General features: G+C 36.0%; 1 protein-coding gene across 1 annotated transcript in view; it reads right to left on the reverse strand.

The window, feature by feature from the left end:
* LOC131041223 (uncharacterized) overlaps nt 1-20,933 on the reverse strand; it is a 118,524-nt gene extending 97,591 nt beyond the window's left edge. Inside the window, 2 exon segments of the mRNA XM_059214835.1 lie at nt 13,182-13,190; nt 19,757-20,933. Coding sequence (XP_059070818.1) covers nt 13,182-13,190; nt 19,757-20,918 — 1,171 coding nt within the window. The 5' untranslated portion in view covers nt 20,919-20,933.
* Nucleotides 20,934-25,349: the final 4,416 nt, after the last annotated feature.

The raw sequence follows: 25,349 nt of genomic DNA on the forward strand, positions 1-25,349 counted from the left end.
CATGGGTTGGTAGCATAGTTGTAGAGAGATGATGTATCTCCAACTCTCGTACACACATCTTGTGGGCTAGACCATGTTTCTTGTACTGGAAACATCTTGAAATCCAAGAAAATTTTGCCTAAAACAAAAAATAGAAGAAAAAAACCTAAATTATGGCACGTGATATCATTTTCATCCATATTTGTCTATTGCACAATTTTATTTCCCACCATTTCCATAGTGCAAGCTTATTTCACCTAACAACTATATTTTTTCATGCAATTAGGGATATCTAATAGCTTATTAAATTATACCCATCTCTCTACAACTATGCAAATTAATAAATTATTAAATTTTATAATAAGAAGTGGCATCTCCAAGAACCCCAATCTCTTTTTTTTCAGAAATAAACATACCAGTATCGATATCGGTACGAGTCTCTCATACTAGTACAATATCGATCTCCTAGAAATTTTGGTTGGCAGTTATGATCATTCATTATCCTTCACGATGGTGGTGATGACAAACAAATCTCACATAATAAGAAAACGTAAATTACATCATCATTTTGCCTATCCAAGCATCAGATTGCATCTTTGTCAGTATTTATTAATCAATTAAAACTTAGAATACAACATACTTCATTATTTCAATAAATACGATCAAATGTACATCTCAGTACATTTTAAAAATGAATGCTTCGAATAGACCATTCTACTCTAGAAGAAATTATGAACCAAGATAACCTGTAATCCCAAATTTGGACTTGTTTTGGTGATCTCAACATTCTTCTTAATTGTGTATGTGCATCTCACAGCCTAGCAATTTATTTGTTAACCCCCAATGATTGAAATCGTTAATTGATGTGCATTCCTAGAATTATGAAAACGTCTTTTGAAAGCAGAATCCCCACTTTTTGGTAGTCTGTATGAATGTAGATCAAATCCAACGACCTTCTAAAAAGACTAATACATTTCTCTCCTCCGTGATTTACGTGATCGCTTTGATCTTTTCAATGTTATTTATATAAATAATATCCATTGTGGCTGCTCGTCGTCCATAGAAAACTATAAAAATGTATTCAGACGTGAGGTGCAAGTTGAACTCTTTAATTCCTCCAAATCTTGATTGTTTGGGCAGACAAAATAAGTTAATAAATATTATCAACCCAAATGGAAGAGCTGTCATTTGTTCGATCCATTCAATGCGTGCAAAAGCTGTCATTTATGAGTCAGAATAACATGCAATACTATTTGACTTATGCATCTGTTTTGCTCGTACACTTTGAATTGGTTGCATGACTGTCCACGTGGCAAGTGTTCAAAGAAAAAAAAGGTGAGTACATTGTGGGTGTCGAGGAAGTCACGTTCCTTCAAGAGGTAGCAATCGAAATTCAGTGTTAGGAAAACATTGTGACGTCTGATATGAGATGAAATCAATGGGAGTTTCAACCTGGTAAAGTGTATTGACTAATAAGCAATCACTACTCTAGACTAAAACACTATTTATATAAAAAAATTTAAATAATAGTATATATTTAATATCTTTAACAAAAATCAAAATAAATACTGATAAATAATTTTTTTACCAAAAATTAAATAATTACAAAATATCTCATTTAATTTAGCCCAAAAGATCATATATATGTGTATTTAACTATAATATATATAACAAATGTCAAAATAAATAATAATTAACAAATATTATTTTTAATTTCAGCATGTGTTATACATATAGTTGTGCGAGTCATACTTACTATATTTAGTAAGTTGTTTTCAATTAGGACTTTGCAACTTGGTTGTTATAGGTTGCTTGAAGTCATGTTTTGGTGTACAGTTTTGAGATTGTTGTAACTCTATAAAATTTTCGAGAATCAATATGAAAGATAGTTACCTATGGTTTTTTACTGATATATTTTTACTAGGTTTTTCCATGTAAAATTTGTGTGTTATGTGCTATTGTTCTTCTCTGTAATTTTTTGAACTTGTTATTTTTCTTACAATTGGTATCAGAGCATAGGTTATTTGTGTAGAAGTTGTTTATTTTGAGAGGTGAGCAATGGCAAGAACTATTGTTACCATATTTGAGGTGCATAAGTTTGATGGTTGCAATTTTTCTCTATGGATGCTTAAGATTCAAGCTTTGCTAGTGAAGGATGGATGTGACGGAGCTCTTAAAGGAGTAGCATCAAAACCTGCAAATATGAGCGTGTCATAATGGAATACCATGGATATAATGGCTAGAGAAAAAATCTAGTTATCTCTAGAAAATTCAATTTTGTTCAATGTTGTAGAGGAGAAATCTACTCATGACTTGTGGAATAAGCTTGCAAAGTTGTATGAGGCGAAGTCATTAGCAAACAAAACACGAAGGCAATTGTATAATTTGAAGATGCATGACAATTCATCTGTCATAGATCATCTCAATGAGTTCAACACACTGACAAGAAAGTTGGCTTCAGTAGGTGTGACATTGATGAAGAAGATAAGGCAACAATATTACTATGCTCCTTGCCAAATAGTTGGGATTAGTTGGTTATGGCTCTCAGTAATTCTACAACAAGTGGGAAGATGATCTTTGAAGATGTGGTGACTTCTTTTAACTCTAAAGATTCAAGGTAGAAGACATCTCAAGGATCTTCTTCTAATGAAGTCATTGTTGCAGGAGGCAGAACTTAGGAAAGAGAAATTATTGAGCATGGCAAAATTAGATACAAATCCAAGGGGCGAAAAAAGGTAAAGTGTTGGAACTGTGGAAAAAATGGGCATGTCAAGAAGGATTGCAGGTTGTCAAAAGCAACCAAGGAGAATCCTAGTACACCAGCATTCGAGGCAAACACAGTTGAAGTTCAGACACCATTGGAAGATGGAGAGGTATTAACTGCTAATCTAAGAAGCTCTTTACTTCATGTTTGGATTCTTGACTTTAGTAATTCTTTTCACATGACACCGCACAAAGACTATTTTTCTAGTTATCAGTCTTGTGTTGATGGTATGGTTTACATGGCAAATGACAATGCATTTGAAGTTGTTAGTGAAGGAGAGGTAAGAATCAAGATGTTTGATGGAGTAGTTAGAACTATTCAACATGTTAGGCATGTACTTGGTTAAGGAAAAATCTACTTTCACTTGGAGTGTTTGATGAACAAGGTTATCGATTCAGTGGTGAAAATAGTTGTCTCAAGGTAGCAAAGGGAGTTTTGGTTGTGCTAAAGGGAGAAAAAGGTGGCAATCTCTATAGGTTGGTTGGATAAATTGACATTGGAGAGGTTGTTGTGGTATCTTATGCAGAGATGGACTCATTATCAACCTAACATCAAAGCCTAGGCCATATGAGTGAACGAGGTCTCAAGTTATTGCTAGATAGAAATCTTCTCCCAGGTGCAAAATCTAAAGATTTGAATTCTTGTGAACATTGTTTGTTTGGGAAACAAAATAGATTAAGTTTTTCTACAAGTACTACCAAAAGAAAAGATGAACTAGATTTAATTCATTCAAATCCTTGGGAATCTCCTATAACATCTATTGGTGGTTCATCATATTTTGTTTCATTTATAGATGATTATTCCTGTAACGTGTGGATTTATCTTCTCAAGAAGAAATCTGAAGTGTTTTCTTGTTTCAAGAGGTTTAGGGCTTTGGTAGAGAATCACAAGGATGAGACAATAAAATTTCTGAAAACTAATAATGGAGGTGAGTTTTGTTCAACGAAATTTAATCAAGGGTATGTGCAAGATCATGGTGTGCCAAAACAGGCCCTTAAGTGGCAATGAAATTTCAGAAAATCAAAGTTATGCAACTTGACATGAAAATTTGAATAAGTTGTGAACATTATTTTTAAAATATGTAAGAAGACAATATATAAAAAATTGAATGTAGTTTCTAAGCTAGTAGTTGTTTTTTGGAAAAAAAAAATCCTATTTGATGAAAATTTCAAATTTCAATGTATTGGTACTAAAATTTCAGGAAAAAAATAAGAAGTAGACGTATGTCTGACCACCCTAATCACAATCAAATCTTAATATTTTTTTATAATATTTATAATATAAGTATTAGACTCATGTCCAGATGTGACGCATATTTGTTTTTAATTTTTTATAAATTAAATAATTATTTATGAATTTTTTACTACAGCTTTTCAAAAATTTAGAAACTCCTATGTCTGACCACCTTAACTTGGTCAAAACCTTATGAAATTTTATTTTTTTTAATTTTTCCCTATAGTAGATGAAGCATAGGATGTGACACATGTTTTGGTTTCAAAAAATGTTATACCGTTTGAAAGTTATGAGTATTTTTCAATCAGTATATCAATCAAGACTATTGTCAGAATTCAATTAGAAAATAAATAATAAGTATTTATTAAAGTCGAAATAAGACAAGCCTTATATTGTTGGAAATCTAGGAACATCCTTAAAAAACCCTTTTCGTTTTATCAATTTTGGCTACAAAAAATGTCATCAGCCACTAGTGTAAAGTTTGGAAAATCAAGGAATACTGAAAAACATGTTTTTTTAGTTGACTTTCCAGGCTTGTCACTTCCAAGCCAAATACCAAAGCATTCCCGAGCCGAAATTTGAAATTTGAAAATTTTACTACAAACATCAGATATCCGATTTTAGTACAAAAATTTGTGGTCCCCCAAAAATTTCCTGTTGCTGCCATTTATCTGGTAAACTGCCACATGGCAGAAATCCGATATCTGATATCAGATTTTATTAGTCATATTTTAGAGAGAGAGAGAGACAGAGAGACAGAGAGTGTGTGTGTGTGTGTGTGTGTGTGTGTGTGTGTGTGTGTGAGAGAGAGAGAGAGAGAGAGAGACCATATGACCCCTAACGACACAATTTGGTGTCTTAAGGGGTCCTATGGTGTCATTAGGGGTCATATGGTGTCTTGGGACACCATAGGACCCCTTAAGACACCAAATCATGTCGTTAGGGGTCATATGGTGTCCTAAGGGGTCATATGGTGTCCCATGAACCCTTATGACCTCTTAGGACACCATATGACCCCTAATGACACCATATTGGGTCGCTTTGGGTCATATTGTGTCCTAAGGGGTCATATTGTGGCCTATGACCCCTTAGGTTACCATATAACTCCTGATGACATGGTTTGGTGTCTTAAGGGGTCCTATGGTGTCATTAGGTGTCATATGGTGTCCATAACAGTGTCATAATGGGTCGTATGGTGTCCCAAGACACCATAAGACCCCTATGGACAACATAGGACCCCTTAAGACACCAAATCATGTTGTTAGGGGTCATATGGTGTCCTAAGGGGTCATATGGTGTCCCAATATTGTGTCCTATGACCCCGTAAGACATAATATGATCCGTAACGACATGATTTGGTGTCTTAAGGGGTCCTATGGTGTCTTTAGGGGTCATATGGTGTCCGTGGGGGTCATATGCTGTCTTGGGACACCATAGGACCCCTTAAGACACCAAATCATGTCGTTAGGGGTCAAATTATGTCCTACGACCCTGTAGGACATAATTTGACCCCTAACGACATGATTTGGTGTCTTAAGGGGTCCTATGGTGTTGTTAGGGGTCATATGGTGTCCGTACGGGTCATATGGTATCTTGGGACACCATAGGACCCCTTAGGACACAATATGACCCAAAGCGACCCAATATGGTGTCATTAGGGGTCATATGGTGTCCTAAGATGTCATAAGGGTTCATGGGACACCATATGACCCCTAACGACACCATATGACCCCTTAAGACCCCAAATCATGTTGTTAGGGGTCATATTGTGTCCTACGACCCCATAAGACACAATATGACCCCTAATGACATGATTTGGTGTCTTAAGGGGTCCTATGGTGTCACAAGGGGTTATATTGTGTCCATAGGGGTCATATGGTGTCTTGTGACACCATAAGACCCCTTACGACACCAAATTGTGTCGTTAGGGGTCATATTGTGTCCTAAGGGGTTGTAAGACACAATATGACCCCTAACGACATGATTTGGTGTCTTAAGGGGTCCTATGGTGTCACAAGACACCATATGACCCCTATGTGTCATTAGGGGTCATATGGTGTCTTGTGACACCATAGGACCCCTTAAGACACCAAATCATGTCGTTAGGGGTCATATTGTGTCCTAAGGGGTCGTAAGACACAATATGACCCCTAACGACATGATTTGGTGTCTTAAGGGGTCCTATGGTGTCGTTAGGGGTCATATGGTGTCCATAGGGGTCATAGGGTGTCTTGTGACACCATAGGACCCCTTAAGGCACCAAATCATGTCGTTAGGGGTCATATTGTGTCCTAAGGGGTTGTAAGACACAATATGACCCCTAACGACATGATTTAGTGTCTTAAGGGGTCCTATGGTGTCATTAGGGGTCATATGGTGTCTTGGGACACTATAGGACCCCTTAGGACACAATATGACCCAAAGCGACCCAATATAGTGTCATTAGGGGTCATATGGTGTCCTAAGAGGTCATAAGGGTTAATGGGACACCATATGACCCCTATGGACACCAAATGACCCCTAACGACACCATAGGACCCCTTAAGACACCAAATCATGTCCTTAGGGGTTGTATTGTGTCCTACGACCCCATAAGACACAATATGACCCCTAACGACATGATTTGGTTTCTTAAGGTGTCCTATGGTGTCACAAGACACCATATGACCCCTAATGACACCATAAGACCCCTTAAGACACCAAATCATGTTGTTAGGGGTCATATTGTGTCTTACGACCCCTTAGGACACAATATGACCCCTAACGACACAATTTGGTGTCTTAAGGGGTCCTATGGTGTCGTTAGGGGTCATATGGTGTCCATAGGGGTCATATGGTGTCCCATGAACCCTTATGACCTCTTAAGACACCAGATGACTCCTATGGACACCATAGAACCCCTTAAGACACCATATGACCTCTCTCTCTCTCTCCCTCTCCTCACTCTCTCTATATCTCTCTCTCTCTCTCTAAAATATGACTAATAAAATCCAATATCCGATTTAATCGGATATCGGATTTCTGCCATGTGGCACTTTACTTAATAAATGGCAGCAACAAGAAATTTTTTGGGGACAACAAATTTTTGTACTAAAATTGGATACCCGATAAAATCAGATATCGGATTTTATCGGATATCTGATTTTAGTACAAAAAACCAAGAAAAAAAGGTTTTGTGGGCCATTCTGTAGATTCCAACTGCCCACAGTCTGCATATTCTATTTTTTGCTGAGGATCACGAGTTTTCAGATAGCTAGAGACAAATTTGTGCTTTTGGGAGATTCTTAAAGTGAAAACATACATTGTCAATCATGAAGGAGCATATGTGTGGAGGTAAATGGGGAGTAGTAGTCATCGAAAGTCTAAACGCAAAAGAAAACTTTCAAATGACCAAATTGAAGTGTATACAAAAAGAGATAGAGAATGTCATAGGAGGAGAAGATAAGGTATGTTAAATATTGCTAATGTTACTTCAATTGAAGAGGAAATTGAATTTGAAAATGTGCCACAAGTTATTGAAAATGAAAATGTAGATTTTGAAAGTGAAATATTGAAAATTTTGAAAATGTTGCAAGTGATAATGAAAATGCTCAACATGTGGAAAATTTTGACATAGGAGGTGAAAATGTGGAAACTTTAACATTGAAGGTGGAATTTCTCAACCAAGTGAACCATATGTAACACCTGATTACTTTAGAAATGAAGACCCTCTCATGGATGAAAGACAAATTCCAAATCCAAGACCTTCAAGAACCCCAAAATGGTTATTTGAAATCGATGAGAACATTATTGCGAATCTTGAAGGCAAGAGGTCAACAAGAACCGTTCGGTTGTGGGCTAAACAACTTTTCAACCAAAATTTTAGCAATAAGACATTGACCAAGCAATGCCAACTCTTTGTTCAATTGCTAAAGATGATAAAGATGAGACCATTGCTAAACAAATTGAAGATTCGTATGAACAAGAAGACGGAGAGAAATTCTATTATTGCAAAAAATCTATTTGACGCTCTCAATTTTATTGGAAAGAATACCAAAGAAAGAGATAAGAGAGCTACTCGAAGAGTGATTAAAACCTCCTTAGTAGGCCATCAATTGAGGAAGGCTCGTCAAATGAGACAAACTTGTGTTGATTTTAACATAAACCGTAAAACTTTGGATAGAGCACTTGTACGAAGACAAAGACTTGACAATCCACTTCAACAAGATACATGGGCACTTGGTGGGAGGCTTCCATGTGTTGATAGAAAGTTGACTGACAATGTGAAGGAAGAGATTCAACAATTTTGGCACTCTAATTCTAGAGTGTCACCCAATGTAAAGGACGTTTTGAAATTAAGAATCGGCAACCGAGACTGCACACTGCATCCCAAACATTTCTTGGAATCAAGCCAAACAATGTTGTACAAAATTTTTTGTGAATTACATCCAACTTTGCAAATATCACAAAGGGCCTTTGAATCTTTGAAACCATTTTATTGTGTTCCTCTTAAGATTCGCAATACCTGTTGTTGCAAGTACCATGTGGAGTTTTCAATGTACCATGAACTTTTATGTCATATTCATTCTACGATGCATACTAATGAGATGTTGTAGGAGTGTGGTGCAATGCTATTTCCGAGATCATCAAGAGACTTGCAAGATCTATTTTTATGCCCTAGAGATGATGGCTGCCATTTCTATAGAAATGATTGTTTGAATGAGAAGTGCTCAGAATGCAGTGGGTTGTCAAAGTTCGTTTCATGTTTTCATGAGGGCAGCGAACACGAGTTTGGAAATAATTATGCTGAGAAAAAAAGATACGAGATAGTGAAATATACTTTGAAGAGTGGAGGTGAAGGTTCTAGATGCGAATTAGTCTCAAGAGAAGTGAGTATTGCTGATTTTATTTTGGATTTTAAGGAAAATATTTTCTACAAGTATGCAAGGCACACCCATAGGTCTCAGTGGTTGGATCAATAGTTCAGGATGTGTAAGAAATCTTTCTTGATGTGTAAGAAATCTTTCTTGATTGGCACTATTGTATCGGTGGTTGATTTTGCAAATAACTATACATTGCAACCACAGAATGAGGTATAGTCTCAGTACTACAATTCAGTCTAGATTGCTATTTTTGTTCACATTACATTTAGACATGCTCCTGATAGTACAGAAGAGGACAGGAAGATAATCAGGGAGTATCATTTTTATATGAGTGATGATAGATCACACTCGTCTGAGTATGTGCAACATTCTTTCGAGAATTTCTTTGAGTTCTTGCATGAGAAAGATATTGCAATTGACCGACATATAATATGGTCAGATAACTATACGGGTCAATTCAAGAATGCCCACATGTTTTATTGGTTGAGTAGAATGCATGTGGAGAGGCGTATACCTCATATTTGGTGTTTTTTTTAGGCAGGGCATGGGAAGGGAGAGCATGATGGAGCAGGTGCATGATGGAGCAGGTGCATGTTTGAAGAGAGCTCTAGTTAAGGAGCAATTGAGGATTTCAGGTGCAAATTTCTCTAATGCACGTTCTATTGTTGATTGGTGTAGTTCAGCATCATCACATGGAGGTAATCTTGATTCAGTAGTGAGCATATTCTTTTGGTTGGTTGAGGAGGGAACAGTGGGAGATAGATTGGATTGTCAAACAATTAAAGATTCTTCAAAAATGCATTCATTTCTCAACTTAGATGCAAGTACATAGACCATTTGGACATGAGCGTTGGCTTGTTTTTGTCAGAGTTGTGTTCGGTGTGATTGGGATCAGTGCGAATCAAGTGAGTGGGTTGATACATGGGTTCCCCACTATCTAACTCCTTTATCTCAAACAATATCCTTGTCAAACAATGACATGAAAGTTCACTTGAGTATGATCATCTATCAGATCTTGTACAATGAGGACATGTTTTTGCAATTGTTGCACCACAAGGGAATGAAGAGAGATCAGAATATTGGTTAGCACGATGTGTATAGGGAAAACAAAAGCTAACACAACCAGTGACAGATGATGATGGGTTCACATATCCTACAGGTTCAGTTGTTGTTGTGGGAACTTGGTTGCGAACATACATGATTAGAAAGATTGGCATACCTACATTTGAAGACTATGAGAGACACAAAACCATTATAATGTATTCACACCTTATTATAGCTACAAATGTCAAGTTGTTGAAGCATCAAGCAAAACCGAAGACCAAAGAGCTATGGATAGTGACTACTGCTGATCATGAAGCAATACTGGATACTCTTAAACAAAGAGATGACCCTTTAGGCACACTTGAGTAGTAGGTCTTTAATGGTGCCTTATTTTTTTATCATGCATTTCATTTCAAACAATGATCATTAAACCTTAATGTTCAAGTTTGTTATGTATATATTAAGGATGTGTTCAAAATGCAGGTCTATTGATGAACCTTTTTTTTTGGCAACACAGTTTTTGCATGCACATAGCGAGTACACTCAATATAATTGGAAGGGGCGTATTTTTTATGGTATATAATCCCACCTTTTCATTTATTATCATGCATTTCAGTTGAAGTGATTATCATAAATCCTTTATGTTCATCCATGCATTTTATGTGTAGACTAACAATTCTTAAAAATACAGGTTCATGCTAGATCATTCGTCATTGACAAGACCCTCTCTTGGTGATGGTACATATTCCTTTGTGCATTAATGAGATTAAAGTGTGGGTCTTGTTGTGTTTATTATCATGAAGATGATTCAAATGCATGTGGCCAGGACACATCTGTAGTGGATCAAATTGTCATGACAGATGATCTATTGAATCAAACATTTGACATTGATAGTCAGGTAAATTTGAACAAGTTCAAATTCAATTTATTAAATTTAATTTGAAACATAATATTAAGTAAATTACTAGAATGATTTTATTTTAAAATCTAATATCAACTAACTTACTAGAGTGATTATAATAAATTTTCAAGGTCAGAGTGTTCACCCTTAGTCTAGTGGCCCACTGCCTTTTGATTGCACGATGATGTCAAATCCACAAGTTTGCAACTAGTAAAGAAATTATAAATATAATACATGTGAGTAGTTTAACCTTATGTGAGTGGTAATCTTATAACTCATATTAGATGTTGAATAGGTTAATGTTGGGCCTTCAACATCAACACCTACTAGTCAAGGTGGTCATCGAACTTTCACTCAGGTAACCTTGTCTATTTTTATTCATTAATGGTTTATAAAATAAAGTCAGTTATATTTTGGCAATTGAATAACATTGTTCCATTTTCAGATGCTGACATCAGATGCACCTAATATTCTCTCCATAATGGAGCATGGTATTCTCTAATAGTAGCATCTTTGATGCTTTTGACAGTAGTATGACCCCGAGCATTCGATCGAGTGGGGGGGAAAATAGGAGCATGCGTAGGGTAATAATGCCTAACTGGACATGTTAGAGCTGACGGTTCATCATCACGATGAGAAGAACGAGAAATCGGCCACGCGACAACATTCCATTGAGTGAGACTGACGATTTTTTCGCCAACCAAAAAATTGCTGCCCTAATAAAACTGTAGGGCAACCTGCAAAACCGAGATAGGCTTTTGTAGGGACTCCTCTCATGGCCCCATAGGTTCAAATGGATCATTCGCAGGTGCCACGGATTCTGAGTTAGGGCTCGTCAAAGTTTGAAAATTTTGAGCATGTAGGGCACTCAAGGGACGACGCCAGTAGGGTATGACCCCGAGCGTTCAATCAAGTGGAGGGGCAAAATAGGAGCATGCGTAGGGTAATAATGCCTAACTGGACATGTCGGAGCCGACGGTTCATCATCGCGACGAGCAGAACGAGAAATTGGCCACGCGACAACATTCCATTGAGTGAGATTGATGATTTTTTCGCCAACCGAAAAATCCCTGCCCTAATAAAACCGTAGGGAAACTTGAAAAACCGAGATAGGCTTTTGTAGGGACCCCTCTCATGGCCACGTAGGTTCAAACAGATCATTCGCAGGTGCCATGGATTCCGAGTTAGGGCCTGTCAAAGTTTGATAATTTTGAGCACTTAGGGTGCTGAAGGGACGATGTCGGTAGGGTATGACCTCGAGCATTCGATCGAGTGGGGGGGGAAAATAGGACCATGCATAGGGTAATAATGAATTTTATCAAGTATTGTTCATTAAATTAATTGTATTGTATTGTTCATTAAATGAATTGTATTGTTCATGAATTGTATTGTATTGTTCATTAAATGAATTATATTGTTCATTAAATAGCCATTATTAACCATTGTTAATTATTGGAATGAAGATTAAAGATTTCCATGATAACACCACGCATAGATGAGAAACAATTTATATGATCGAATATCAACTTCTGCATATATAAAAATGTCAAATGATTACAAATGTATGTCCATACACAAATATGGCATAAACGCCAACTGAAACAAAATGTATGTCTAAATACGTGAATGTATGTCCATATACAAAATATACATGCCAACTAGACATGTAAGCATCCCAAAACTATCGATAACATCCTAAGCTATTGATGGATCATCAAAATCAATCCTCTTCGCCGCACTGCTCGGCTCTGAATGATGTTGCACAAGAAAAACAAACCACGATTAATATTAGTTATATTATATAATTCACACTCGAAAAGTTAACATAAAAATGAACTATAATTGAACTATTCATGTTTACCTCATCTCCACATTTTCTCTTTAGCTTTGCAAGACTCTTGATGTATGTCTTCGGTAGAGGAGGTATGTTTTGAATATTTTCATACACAACCTACATATGTTCAGAAACATGACATTGATACAAGTTAGCATATAATTGTCACTGATAATAACAAATTATATCTACTAATCAAAAAATAAAATAAACACACATCTACTCGAGGCATCTCTTCTTCTTCTTCAGGTATACTGGGTGTAGTCATCAAGGATGTGAAGCCAAGAATTCTCTGTATATATACACAACAAGTATATGAAACTATCAATCTATGTCTAGACATGTATAATCAATATAAGTTATTTAAACTATTCATTCAATCATATTTGCATTCAAATACCTTTCCCTTGTCTCCAACTGCACTACCAGATCCTAAATCACACTGCCCCGCACTTGTGTTGCTTGTGCCCTACAAGAGTAAAATAAGATATACATGCAAGTTACTACATAATCTAATTAATACCAATAGAAATGATGAACATGTATGTACAATAAAATACAAACGACTAGGTGCAATAATAAATAACTGTCAAGCTATCAAGGCCAAATGAAATGGCCGATAAGGTGCCCTCCTAAATCTGTCTCAACTCATCCTCGGTCATCAACTGTTAAATAGACTATGTAAATAAAAATTAGTACTTAATATTATCTAATTTATAAATATTTAATTAAAATATAACATGAACTATGAAAATACAAATCTTACCACTACATCATCAATGTATGATGATGGTGCCTGCTCGCCTCTAGCATGTGAGGACTCCCCAGGGTATCCTCCAGTCTGTGTAATAACATCTGGTACATCATGCATCTCATGCACCTCATAATCTGCCCTGTCCATAGGAGGATCGAGGGGTTGTCCAACTAGACCCAAGCATACGTGCCCACACATGACACAACTATGGGGCACACATATGTGTGGAGCCGAGGATGACGTGTCAACGCCACCAGATGCACTGCTACCATCAAGAGTAGGCTGAGCTACTGACGTAGCCTGAGAAACCAAAAGGCTACTCAAAGAGTGAATAGCTGATATGGTCCGTGAAGCTGCCTCACAAATAATATTAGGATGTTGCACTGCAGGTGGGGGATCAACAGGAGGAGGGGGGACATACGGGTCCTGGACTACTCTGACTGCCCAAGGTCTATTTTGGGACATACCTAAACCTACACCCTGGAAAGGTTGGATGTCAAAGTAGTTCACATGTTTGTGTAAAACAAACTCAGCATACAATTTTTTTATGAAATAGAAGGGGATATCAAGATTGTTGTTGGGTGGTTTTTCGAAAACCATCCACCAACGATCCCAAAAGTTTTTCACAATCCCATCATTTGTGCACCATTTAATAGAAATTTTTGTTTTTTTGGGATCTACGGGCTGACCAGTATGGGGATTGACAAACAATGAGGTGATTTCAGCTTTGGATATCTTGAGATCCTTGATATCCTTATACAACAAGCCATCTGCATATTTTTCCCTCATAGAATCTCGCCACAAAAGGGCGGCATCGTGCTCCTCAGTCATGGTTTCCATACTTTTTATGATCGATGTGAGAGGATCAAACATTGGGTTTAGACGAGGGATCCTTCGATATAGGATTGGCAAATGAGGGTTTGGTTGTTGCAGTTGTGGTTGGTCAGTGTTTTCATTGTTATCCCCCATTTTTAACCTAATTGAATGTAAACAATTAAATTTAGTTAACAAATTTAAATAATTATGTATTTGATTTAAAAAAACCTATTTTTCATGAAAAAACCATATTTTCAATGAAAAATCAAATAAAAATTAACAAAAAATACAAAAAATGAATGAAAATGATTCAAAACGATAAAATTCTTACCTCTAAATCTATTTTTTAGCAATTTTTTGTCAAAACACTGGATATCGGATGGAGTAGATATCGGATTTTGATGAAATCGTGCAGTCCATGAGTTAAAAATGACTCACGGACTGTCACTGTCGAAATATAAAAGTCTTAGAAAATCAGATATCCAATTTTTATACTTAAATTATTTTTAAATAACATATATAATATAATAATATATTATATAATATATTATTATATTAAATATATTATAATATTATATTATATAATATTATATATAATATAATATAATATATAATATAATATAATATAATATTATATTATAATATAATAATATATTATATAATACAATATTATATTATAAATAATATAATAATATAATATTATATTATATTATATATAATATATATAATGTAATAATATATTATATAATATATTATTACATTATATATATTATATAATATAATAATAGATTATATATTATATAATATGTAACATATAATATATTTTTAAATTAAAATTACAAATAAAAATTAGATATCCGATTTGCATACGTAATTACTAGGCCAAGGTGTACTGACACCTAGGCCAAGCAAAAAGTCAACATGGATTTTTGCGTTTTTAGGCGAGTGAGGACGGCTATTTTTTTCACATCACCACTTTTTGGCCCCCCTTGATCCTGCACTAACCCCCAATTTTGTAGTGAAAATGGTATTGCAAGGAAATTGATGGTTGTGAGGACACCACAACAAAATGGTGTTGTTGAATGCATGAACCGTATAAATATGGAGTGAGCCAGATGTATGTTGAGCACTGTTGGTTTAAAGCAAAAATTTTGGGGTGAGGTTGTTAGTACAACTTGTTTCTTGATCAATAGATCTTCCACTACTGGTCTTGATAATTAAATTCTTGAAGAGATATGGAAAGGTAAACAGGTTGATTATTCATTTCTCCCTATTTTTGGTTTTGATGCTTATGTACATATTCCAAAAGAGAATAGAAATAAGCTAGACAAGATGTCCACAAAATACATTTTTCTTGGCTATGTAGAAGGTACAAAGGGGTACAAATTGTGGGATCCTAGTGCACACAAGATTATTGTTAGTCAAGATTTTCACTTTAATGAAAAAACAATGCAAAGAGGTGAAGAACAACAAGGTACATAAGTTATTCTAGTAGAGGTGGAAAAAAGGTATGATAATCTAGATGTGTTCAATGAAGAGCAACTAGCTGAAGATCAATCAGAAGAACAACACCTAGTTGAGCCACATGGTGAATTATCATTTTTTTTAAGGAGATCCAGTAGAGTAATCAAACCACCTGTAAGGTACTCTCTTATTTGTAAAATTTCTACTTATTCATTACTATCTGATGTTGGTGAACGTAGTTCATATTAGGATGCTTGTGAAGCTGAATGTGAAAGCAAATGGAGAATTGTTATGGAAGAGGAGATGGAAGCTCTTCATAAGAACAAGACATGGGAGCTTGTGTCATTTCCTAAAGGGAGAAAAGATATTGGAAACAAGTGGGTCTTCAAGTTGAAAAGGGATATAAATGGAAATTTGGAGAGATATAAAGCTCAGTTGGTGGCCAAGGGGTATACATAGAAATCTAGTATTGATTTTGATGAGATTTTTCACTTGTTGTATGATTGAATACAATTAGAATTGTTTTAGCTCTTGTTCGTAGTCTTGATTTCTAGAGTTAGAACAGTTAGATGTTAAAACAACCTTCTTGCATGGTGATCTCTTTGAGGAGATTTATATGCAATAGCCAGAAGGTTTTGAGGAAAGAGGCAAAGAGAATCTTGTTTGCAAGTTGAGAAGATCGTTGTATGGTTTAAAACAGGAACCAAGGTGTTGGTACAAGCAATTTGATTCCTTCATGATGAGTTTGAGTTTTAGTAGATGTGAGGTCAATCATTCTACCTATGTTCAAAGGTATGATGATGGCAGTTTAATTATTCTAATACTGTTTGTTAATGATATGTTGGTAGCAAGTCCTAGCATGTATAAAATCATCCATTTGAAAACTCAGTTGCTGGGGAGTTTGAGATGAAGGAATTAGGCAGTGCAAATTGGATTCTTGGAATGAGGATACTTAGAGACAGAAATAATAAGAAATTATGGTTGTCAAAGAAAACTTATGTGGAGTAAGTTTTGCAATGCTTCAATATGCAAAATGTACAACTAGTTAGTAGTACATTTCTTGTTCATATTAGATTGTCTTCTGAATAGTGCCCTAGCACAGAAGAAAGGAAGACATAGATGTCTCATGTACCATACTCATCAGCAGTTGGTAGTCTTATGTTTGCCATGGTGTGCACCAAACCCAACATTGCACAAGCAATAAGAGTTGCCAGTAGGTACATGGTGAATCCTAGTATTGATCATTGGACGACTATGAAGTGGATTCTCAAATATTTGAGAGATACTTCAGATGTTGTTATCTTTTACAATGGGAGTAGTCTTCAAGTTGATGGATATGTGGATGTTTATTTTGATGGAGACAGAGATAAGAGAAAGTTTACAACAAGTTATGTTTTCTCTTTAGCTAGAGGTGATGTTAGTTGGGTGTCAAAGTTGAAAATAGTGGTGGCATTGTCTACTAGTGAAGCGGAATATATGGCAGCAACGCAAGTTAGCAAGGAGGCAATTTGGCTTCATAGACTTTTGGGTGAATTGCAAGTGAAGCAAGATAACATGCTGTTGCATTGTGACAATCAAAATGCTTAACACATAACACATAACTCAGCATACCATTTCAAAACAAAGCATATTGATATTCAATGTCGTGCTTTGTTTGTGAAGTAATGGAAAGAGGATAGATTTCTTTGGCCAAGATTCACACTGATGTAAACCTTGCAAATATTATGACGAAACCTATTGGTAGAGAGAAGTTCATTTGTTGCAAAACTTCTCTTGGTCTGCAGAATATGTGATGATTGGCAACATTGGCAATGATCTTTCAGTAGAGGAATTATTCATGAGTTTCAAATTTGACTTCAAGTGGGAGAATTTTGGAATGTGATGTCCAAAATTATCTCTTCTAGATGTGGTTGAGTCATCTTGTATTATCATCTTGTGTGAGTCATACTTACTATGTTTAATAAGTTGTCTTCAATTAGGATTCTGCAGCTCAATTGTTATAGGCTACTCGAAGTCATGTTTTTGTGTACAATTTTGAGATTGTTGTAACTCTTTAAAATTCCTAAGAATCAATAAGAAAGATACTTGGTTGTGGTTTTTTACTGGTATATTTTTACCAGGTTTTTCCACATAAAATATGTGTGTTATGTGCTATTATTTTTCTCTGCAATTTTTTGCACTTGTTATTTTTCTTATAATGGGGAGGGAGGAGGGGGAGATTTATAGTGGTAGGGAGGTGGGGGAGAAGGAGATGGTGGTGGGGGAGATTTGTAGTGACGAGGAGTTGGAGGAGATGAGGAAGGGGGAGGAGGAGATTTATAATGGTAGAGAGGTGGAGGAGAAGGAGATGATGGGGGGGGGGCGAGATGGAGAGGGGGAGGATGAGATTTATAGTGCTAACGAGATGGTAGGAGATGGTGTTGGGGGAGGGGATGGAGAAGGTGGCGGGGGAGAAGAATAGTGATATGGTGGAGGTGGTGAGTGAGAAAGATGAGGAGATTTGTAGTGATATGGAGGTGGTGGTGAAAGAGATGGTGGAGGGGGGGGATTTATAGTGATATGGAGGTGGAGGGGATGGAGAAGGCGGTGGGGGAGAAGAATAGTGATATGGTGAAGGGGGTGAGCGAGATGGGGGAGAAGGAGATTTATAGTGGTAAGGAGGTGGTGGAGAAGGAGACGATAGCGGAGAAGACTTTTAGTGATATGGAGGTGGAGGGGATGGAGAAGGTGGTGGGGGAGAAGATTAGTGATATGATAGAGGTGGAGATGGAGAGGGAGGAGGAAGAGATTTATAGCAATAAAGAGGTGGTGGAGAAGGAGATGGTGGTGGAGGGGAATTATAATGATATGGGGAAGAGGAGATGAAAAAGGTGGTAGTGGAGAAGGAGAGAGCAGTGGAGGAGATTTATAATAATAAATGGGTGGTGGAGAAGGAAATGACAGAAGAGGAAACATATTTTTCTAATAATAATTTGCTTGAGCTACAGAGGCCAACAGACAAAACAATGAGAGAATAAGGAAGCCATGATGAATGGAACATCAGCTTCCTCTTTATATAGTGCAAGATGAGGGCCTATCTCGTTCAAGTGGGCCTCATTTTGGCACTGACATGAATCAAGCCTCTTAGCTGGATTGCTTTACCATGAAAATTAACTTTATATAATAGCCGCCGGCTTTGTCAAATATATTTATGTAATAAAGTGCATGACTGGTTTCAGGACATGTTGTTCCATGAGAGTTATCGGCTTTGATTTTTATCACTTAAAACAAATATGATATTAATGGTCAAACAGTCCGTACCACTGTAGTGTGCTTCCATTCTTTTTAAACCTCATCATCACCTGCGTCCTGTGTGCTTTTTGAGTTTATATGTAGAACTATCTAAGAGAGAGGACCACATTTTATTTTAACATTTTTGTGAAATTGAAAATCCGACTGAGATTGTTGTGTTGGCTGTTTTTACAAGCTTGAAAAAATGCATATTCAACAAAAGGCACTATTAGGTAAATGTAGTTATTTATATGTAGATCGCTGCATTCACCATTAACTATTGTTAGTTAAAATCGAATGGTTTTCAAGGTAATGCAATACATTTTATTTTATTTTCTGAAAATGTCACACACATCAGAGCCTCATTAGGCAGATAACCATCACATTACTAAGCAATCCAATGAACTGAGGCGGATTTATTGTTCCCCTGGCTCTGACACTTTCTCAGTACTGATTTCTCTTTCATGTTGAATTGAATCTTTCAGATAATCCAACTTGGAAACAACCTCGAAATTGAAGCTCTGAACTTTTGATCGTTGAATTCAACAACTTCCAGAAGCTCATTGCAAATATATAAGTAAATAAGTAGGTACCGCATCTGCCTACCTCGTTTTGAAGCAAGCAAATGACATATTGTACCTGCAATTGTGTCACAAACCCAAATCAAAAAACATATTAGTTAATAAATGGCATTGCTGAAAGGCCTTTCAGTCTAAAATGCGTAAACTGTGAATTACAGTTGCCAGTGTTTGCAACCAATTCTTATAGCCAGATTATAAACAACTTTCAAAGAAAATAAGAAATGCTAATTACCTTATTGATGCCTCAGCTCCTTAATAATGAGGTGGAGGAGGAGAAGTGTACTTATACACTGGGGGAGGGGGTGATTTATATTTGTAGACGTGGGGAGGAGGAGCGGCCGATGTGTACTTGTAAACGGGAGGGGGTGGAGATTTGTACTTGTAGACTGGAGGGGGAGGTGGTGGAGATTTTGCAGGAGGTGGAGGAGATTTGTAATGATATGGTGATGGTGATGGATAAAGATATGGTGGAGGTGGCGATGGAGATGGTGGTGGGGGAGATTTGTAGTGATATGGAGGGGGAGGGGATGGAGAAGGTGGTGGGGGAGATTTGTAGTGATATGGAGGGGCAGGGGATGGAGAAGGTGGTGGGGGAGATGGCGAAGGGGGAGGAGGAGATTTATAGTGGTAGGGAGGTGGGGGAGAAGGAGATGGTGGTGGGGGAGATTTGTAGTGATAAGGAGGTGGAGGAGATGGAGAAGGGGGAGGAGGAGATTTATAGTGGTAGGGAGGTGGAGGAGATGGAGATGGTGGTGGGGGAGACTTGTAGTGATATGGGGGTGGCGGAGATGGGGAAGGGGGAGGAGGAGATTTATAGTGGTACGGAGGTGGGGGAGAAGGAGATGGTGGTGGGGGAGATTTGTACTGATAAGGGGGTGGGGGAGATGGAGAGGGTGGGGGAGGAGATTTATAATGGTAGGGAGGTGGTGGAGAAGGAGATGGTGGTGGGGGAGACTTGTACTGATAAGAAGGGGGAGGGGATGCAGAAGGAGGTGGTGGAGAAGGAGACGGTGGTGGAGGAGACTTGTAGTGATATGGAGGTGGAGGGGATGGAGAAGGTGGTGGTGGAGAAGAATAGTGATATGGTGGAGGGGGAGAAGGAGAGGGAGGAGGAGGAGATTTATAGCGATAGGGAGGTGGTGGAGAAGGAGATGGTGGTGGAGGGGAATTATAATGATATAGAGGAGGAGGAGATGAAAAAGGTGGTGGTGGAGAAGGAGAGGGAGGTGGAGGAGATTTGTAATAATAGGGAGGTGGTGGAGAAGGAGATGGTGGAGGAGGAGACTTATATAAATATGGAGGAGGAGGGGATTTGTAATAATAGTTTGCTTGAGCTACAGAGGCCAACAGACAAAACAATGAGAGAATGAGGAATGCCATTGAGGAATTCTGCTCCATTGTTAGGCTGGAAGCCATGATGAATGGAACGTCAGCTTCCTCTTTATATAGTACAAGATGAAGTTCTACCTTGTTCAAGTGGGCCTCATTTTGACACCAACATGAATCAAACCTCTTAGCTGGATTGCATTACCAGGAAAATCGACTTTATCTAATAGCCGCGGGCTTTGTGAAATATATTTATATAATAAATTGCATGACTGGCTTCTGGACATGTAACTACATGAGAGTTACAGTCAGGATTGATTTTTTTTTCTTTCAAAACCAATCGTGCTAAACATGCATTTATCACATCTCACTCGTACTGCCTTTACCGTCATATGATCAATGTGCAATTTGGTAGTGATTTATATAATCTAAGAAGATTGCTAAGAAGTGTGTCTTGATTCATCTGGACTGTGTTTTGATCGTCATATTTGAAAGCCTTTTTTTAGAGGTAGTTAAAGTTGAATCCTTTTCAGAAGACAGCTTGCCATGAAAGCGTGGTAGGTGAATGGAAGCTTGCATTGACTTGTATTGATAATGAAGAATCCACATCAATTGTCTTATTTTCTATTGTTTTTGTCTCACACAACTGTACTTGTTGACTTATACGCACTAATAGTGTATTTCTTCCAAAGGCAACAACAATATATTATTTGGGGGCTTTCGTTGCTTTCTAGATTTCATGGACAGAAACCTGCAAATATATTCAAATGGAAATATTTTGACACGTTCGAGGAAATGACTATTTATGGTAATTTATGTTAACTTTCTGATGACCACGCATCACATTTTACAATTTTTTTATAAGCTTTTCATCGATTATATATTGATTTAAAAAAATAGATTGTGTATGCAGTTTGTAGATTTGATTGTGTGAGAAATTTTTAACCATCAACATTTTGAATCACACTCAGTTATTCATCATCGTCGTCCTTCTCTCTTCCATCCTGATGATAAATCACGGAGTGTGATTCGAAACGTTGATGGTTAAAAATTCTCACACAATCAAAATCCAGAAACTGCATACAAGATCTATTTTTTTAAATCAATATATAAGTCGAAATTAGACTATAAATCTGAAATTTATTATAGAATAGAGTTTGTTGTCGTGCACAATCCACTCACTCAAACATAAGAAATAATAGAAAAGTGTGTTTGCCATAATCTTTGCACATGTATTATCTTTATAATTCTTTCTTCATTTAGTATTTTTTCGATTGTATTTATCTTCCTTTCTCTTACATTTTCTTATTTACGAAGTTTAAGAGCATTCTACAATAGTTACATTCTATGATATATTACTAAGTTATTTTTAAATTAGATGGAAAAATGTGAATTTCGTATTTTTGTCAATTTTTAACAATTAGAAATAATCAGGTTTATTTATAGTAATAGGTTTGATTCAAAAAAGATCAATTTAATATCTAAAGTTTTATTGGTTCAAGGAATTTTAAAATAGATGCCAACAAAATAATACATTAGTAATGGACTTTATACATAGGGCTCACAAAGCTTATTTTTGAAGAAATCCATGTTCAAGAATAAAGTGGCAACAACCTACCTCCCCCACGTCTCATTAGTTGGATGAAAATGAACTTTGATGGTGGAGTCAAGAGTATCTTTGTTTGATTAGATGCAAAACATGTGTCATTTAGAATGAGAAAGGGAAAATTAGTCATAGTACCTTCAAAGAAGTTGAAAAATGACACTAATAGTAAAGTTAAGACAAGCTCTTCTACTTTGTTTGCAATTTTGCAAGCTATATGGAATCAATATGGATTGAATTGAAGGAGATTTGGTAGTGTTGGTTGATGAAATAAGGAGAAATAACTTTTTGAAACTAGAAAATTAAGAACATATTATAAGAGGTACGAACATTAATAGATTCTTGAACAAATTGTTTAGCTCAACATGTCCATAGAGAAGTAAACAATGAGACAAAATATCTAACAAACTATGGATGAGATAATGAAGTGAATTACATCATACAAAACAAAACAAATACATAAAGTTATTTTGGTACAATATTCAATTTATAATGTATTGATAAATTGCAACCATAATAATCATTTAGAAGCATCCCCCACTTTGCCAATTATCCCTAAAGCAAGGGGTAATCTAAATCATTTCAACAAGATTATTTTTGAGCCATAATGGACATATGATAATAGATCATGGCTTGGTAGCATAGTTGTAGAGAGATGCATCTCCAACTCCCTTAGACTCATCTTGGGGGCAAGGACATGTTTCCTATACTTGAGATGTCTTGAAATCCAAGAAACTTTTTCCTAAAACAAAAGATAGAAAAAAAAACCTAAATTATGACACGTGATATCATTTTCATCGCTATTTGTCTATTGCATGTATATATTTCCCACCATTTTCATTGTGTGAGCTTATTTTCACCTATGAGCTATATTTATTCATGCAATTAGTGATATTTGATGGCTTATTAAATTATATTAGTCTCTCTACAACTATGCAAATCAATAAAGTATTAAATTATATTAAAAATGGCAGATCTCCAAATACCCTAATCTCTTTTTTTTCAGAAATAGATGTACCTATATTTATATCAGTACCAGTCTCCCACACTAGTAAGAGTACTCATCTCTTAGTAATTTTGGTTCGCAGTTATAATCATTCATTACCCTTTACGATGATGGTGATGACATATTGATTTCACATAACAATCAAAAGTAAATCACAACATCATATTGTCTATCCAAACATCAAAATACGCCTTTGATCATATTTATTAATCAATTAAAACTTTGAATACAACATGTCTCATTATTTTCAATTTAATTAATAAATACAATCAATTATACAAAACTATAACAAAAAAATGTATTCAGACGTGACGTTCAAGTTGAACTGTTTTATCTTTTTGTGCCTCAATTCCTCCAAATCTTGATTGTTTGGGGCACCTTTAGCAGACAAAATAAGTTGATAAATATTATCAACCCAAATGGAAGAGCTGTCATTTATTCGATCCATTCAATACATGCAAAAGCTGTCATTTATGAGTCAGAATTTAACATGCAACACTATTTTACTCCTCTACCCAAAACGGAAAAAACAAAAAGAAAAGAAAGAAAGAAAAGGGTGAGTTAGGTGATAGCATGGCATTTTCAAGCATAGAAAAGATGGGAAGACCAGACTCTGTCCACAATTCATACTTTAACCAACAACTCTAGGTATATAGTTCAAAACACGTTGAGTCGCAGTCCGTGCAGCTGTACGATGGGCCCTCTTTCTTTCTAACTCTAGGTATATAGTTCAAAACATGTTTTACTTCTTGAGGCTCAATTCATTCAATCAAGTAGTTTCCATAAATGGTAATTGTAAGAGGAAAATAATCTATAAAGGATTAAATATTGATTTTTTAAAAGTTCATGTGAATATTCTGTCAATAGATTTTATTTGGTGGGAACTTATTGGATTCATCTTCTTTCTTATGTTACGAGTTTTTTTTGATTGATTTGTTGTTGGTACGATTAATATATTTATTTGCTAGTAAGGTTAGCGATTTGACAAGAACATTATAGCTGATCGAAAATCTCAGCTCTTGCTTTAAGATATATGCTATCAAGGTCAGCAATTCTGACAAGACCATTATAGTTGTATCGTTTAATTCACAATAAATAAACTGAAAAAAAAAAAAATCATCATTGTACAAAGATCTATATTCTAAACACAATGTGTTGGAAGAAACCTTAACAAAAGTCCTAGAAGTGGGAAAAGCTTAATCCAATCTCTTGTAAAATGCGAAAAAAACTAGACTTTATATCAACCAATCTATTCAAAACCCTAAAAGCAAATTTCAAAGAGGATAAAACTAGGGTTACTGACATAGATGGTACTTGTAAGAGATAAAACAAGGGAAACCTAACAGCAATGTTCTTATTCAATGTAGCAAACTCTATGATAATAAAGGGGCCTTAGTTTGACTCTATGGCCAATGAATATTATTGCCTTAGAGATAGGGGGTACCCTACATTACCTCATCTTTAATCTTTTTTTATTTTCTCAACTAGATCTAGATTTCATTATATCTGATTCATCATTACATGATGGAAAATTTAATCCTTATAGTTCTTTAATTAATGGTTTTTACCAAATATAGGGAACGGACAAGTTTGGCTCTATGGCTTATATATCACGTCCTAGAGATGAATACTACTTCCCAAGATTGAATCCATCCTTTTCAGTCTATTAGATGGATCATATCTATGTTGCAACTTAATAATATTGGGATGAGAATGAAAGTTCACTATGAAATTCTAAGGGTTTTTATTGTCTTGCTTTCCCATATCTAACCTGCACTTGGCATGCCTATAATTTTTCCTCTTTTTTTGACTATGATGAGAAGTTAATTTGTATTTAGAAGTCAATAACTCCAAATTTAAGTCACTTTGTCACTTTATCATTACTCCCTTAACTAACTTGAAATGGAGGAAT

The sequence above is a fragment of the Cryptomeria japonica genome, chromosome 11 (genome assembly GCF_030272615.1).
Source record: "Cryptomeria japonica chromosome 11, Sugi_1.0, whole genome shotgun sequence".
Taxonomy (NCBI): Eukaryota; Viridiplantae; Streptophyta; class Pinopsida; order Cupressales; family Cupressaceae; genus Cryptomeria; species Cryptomeria japonica.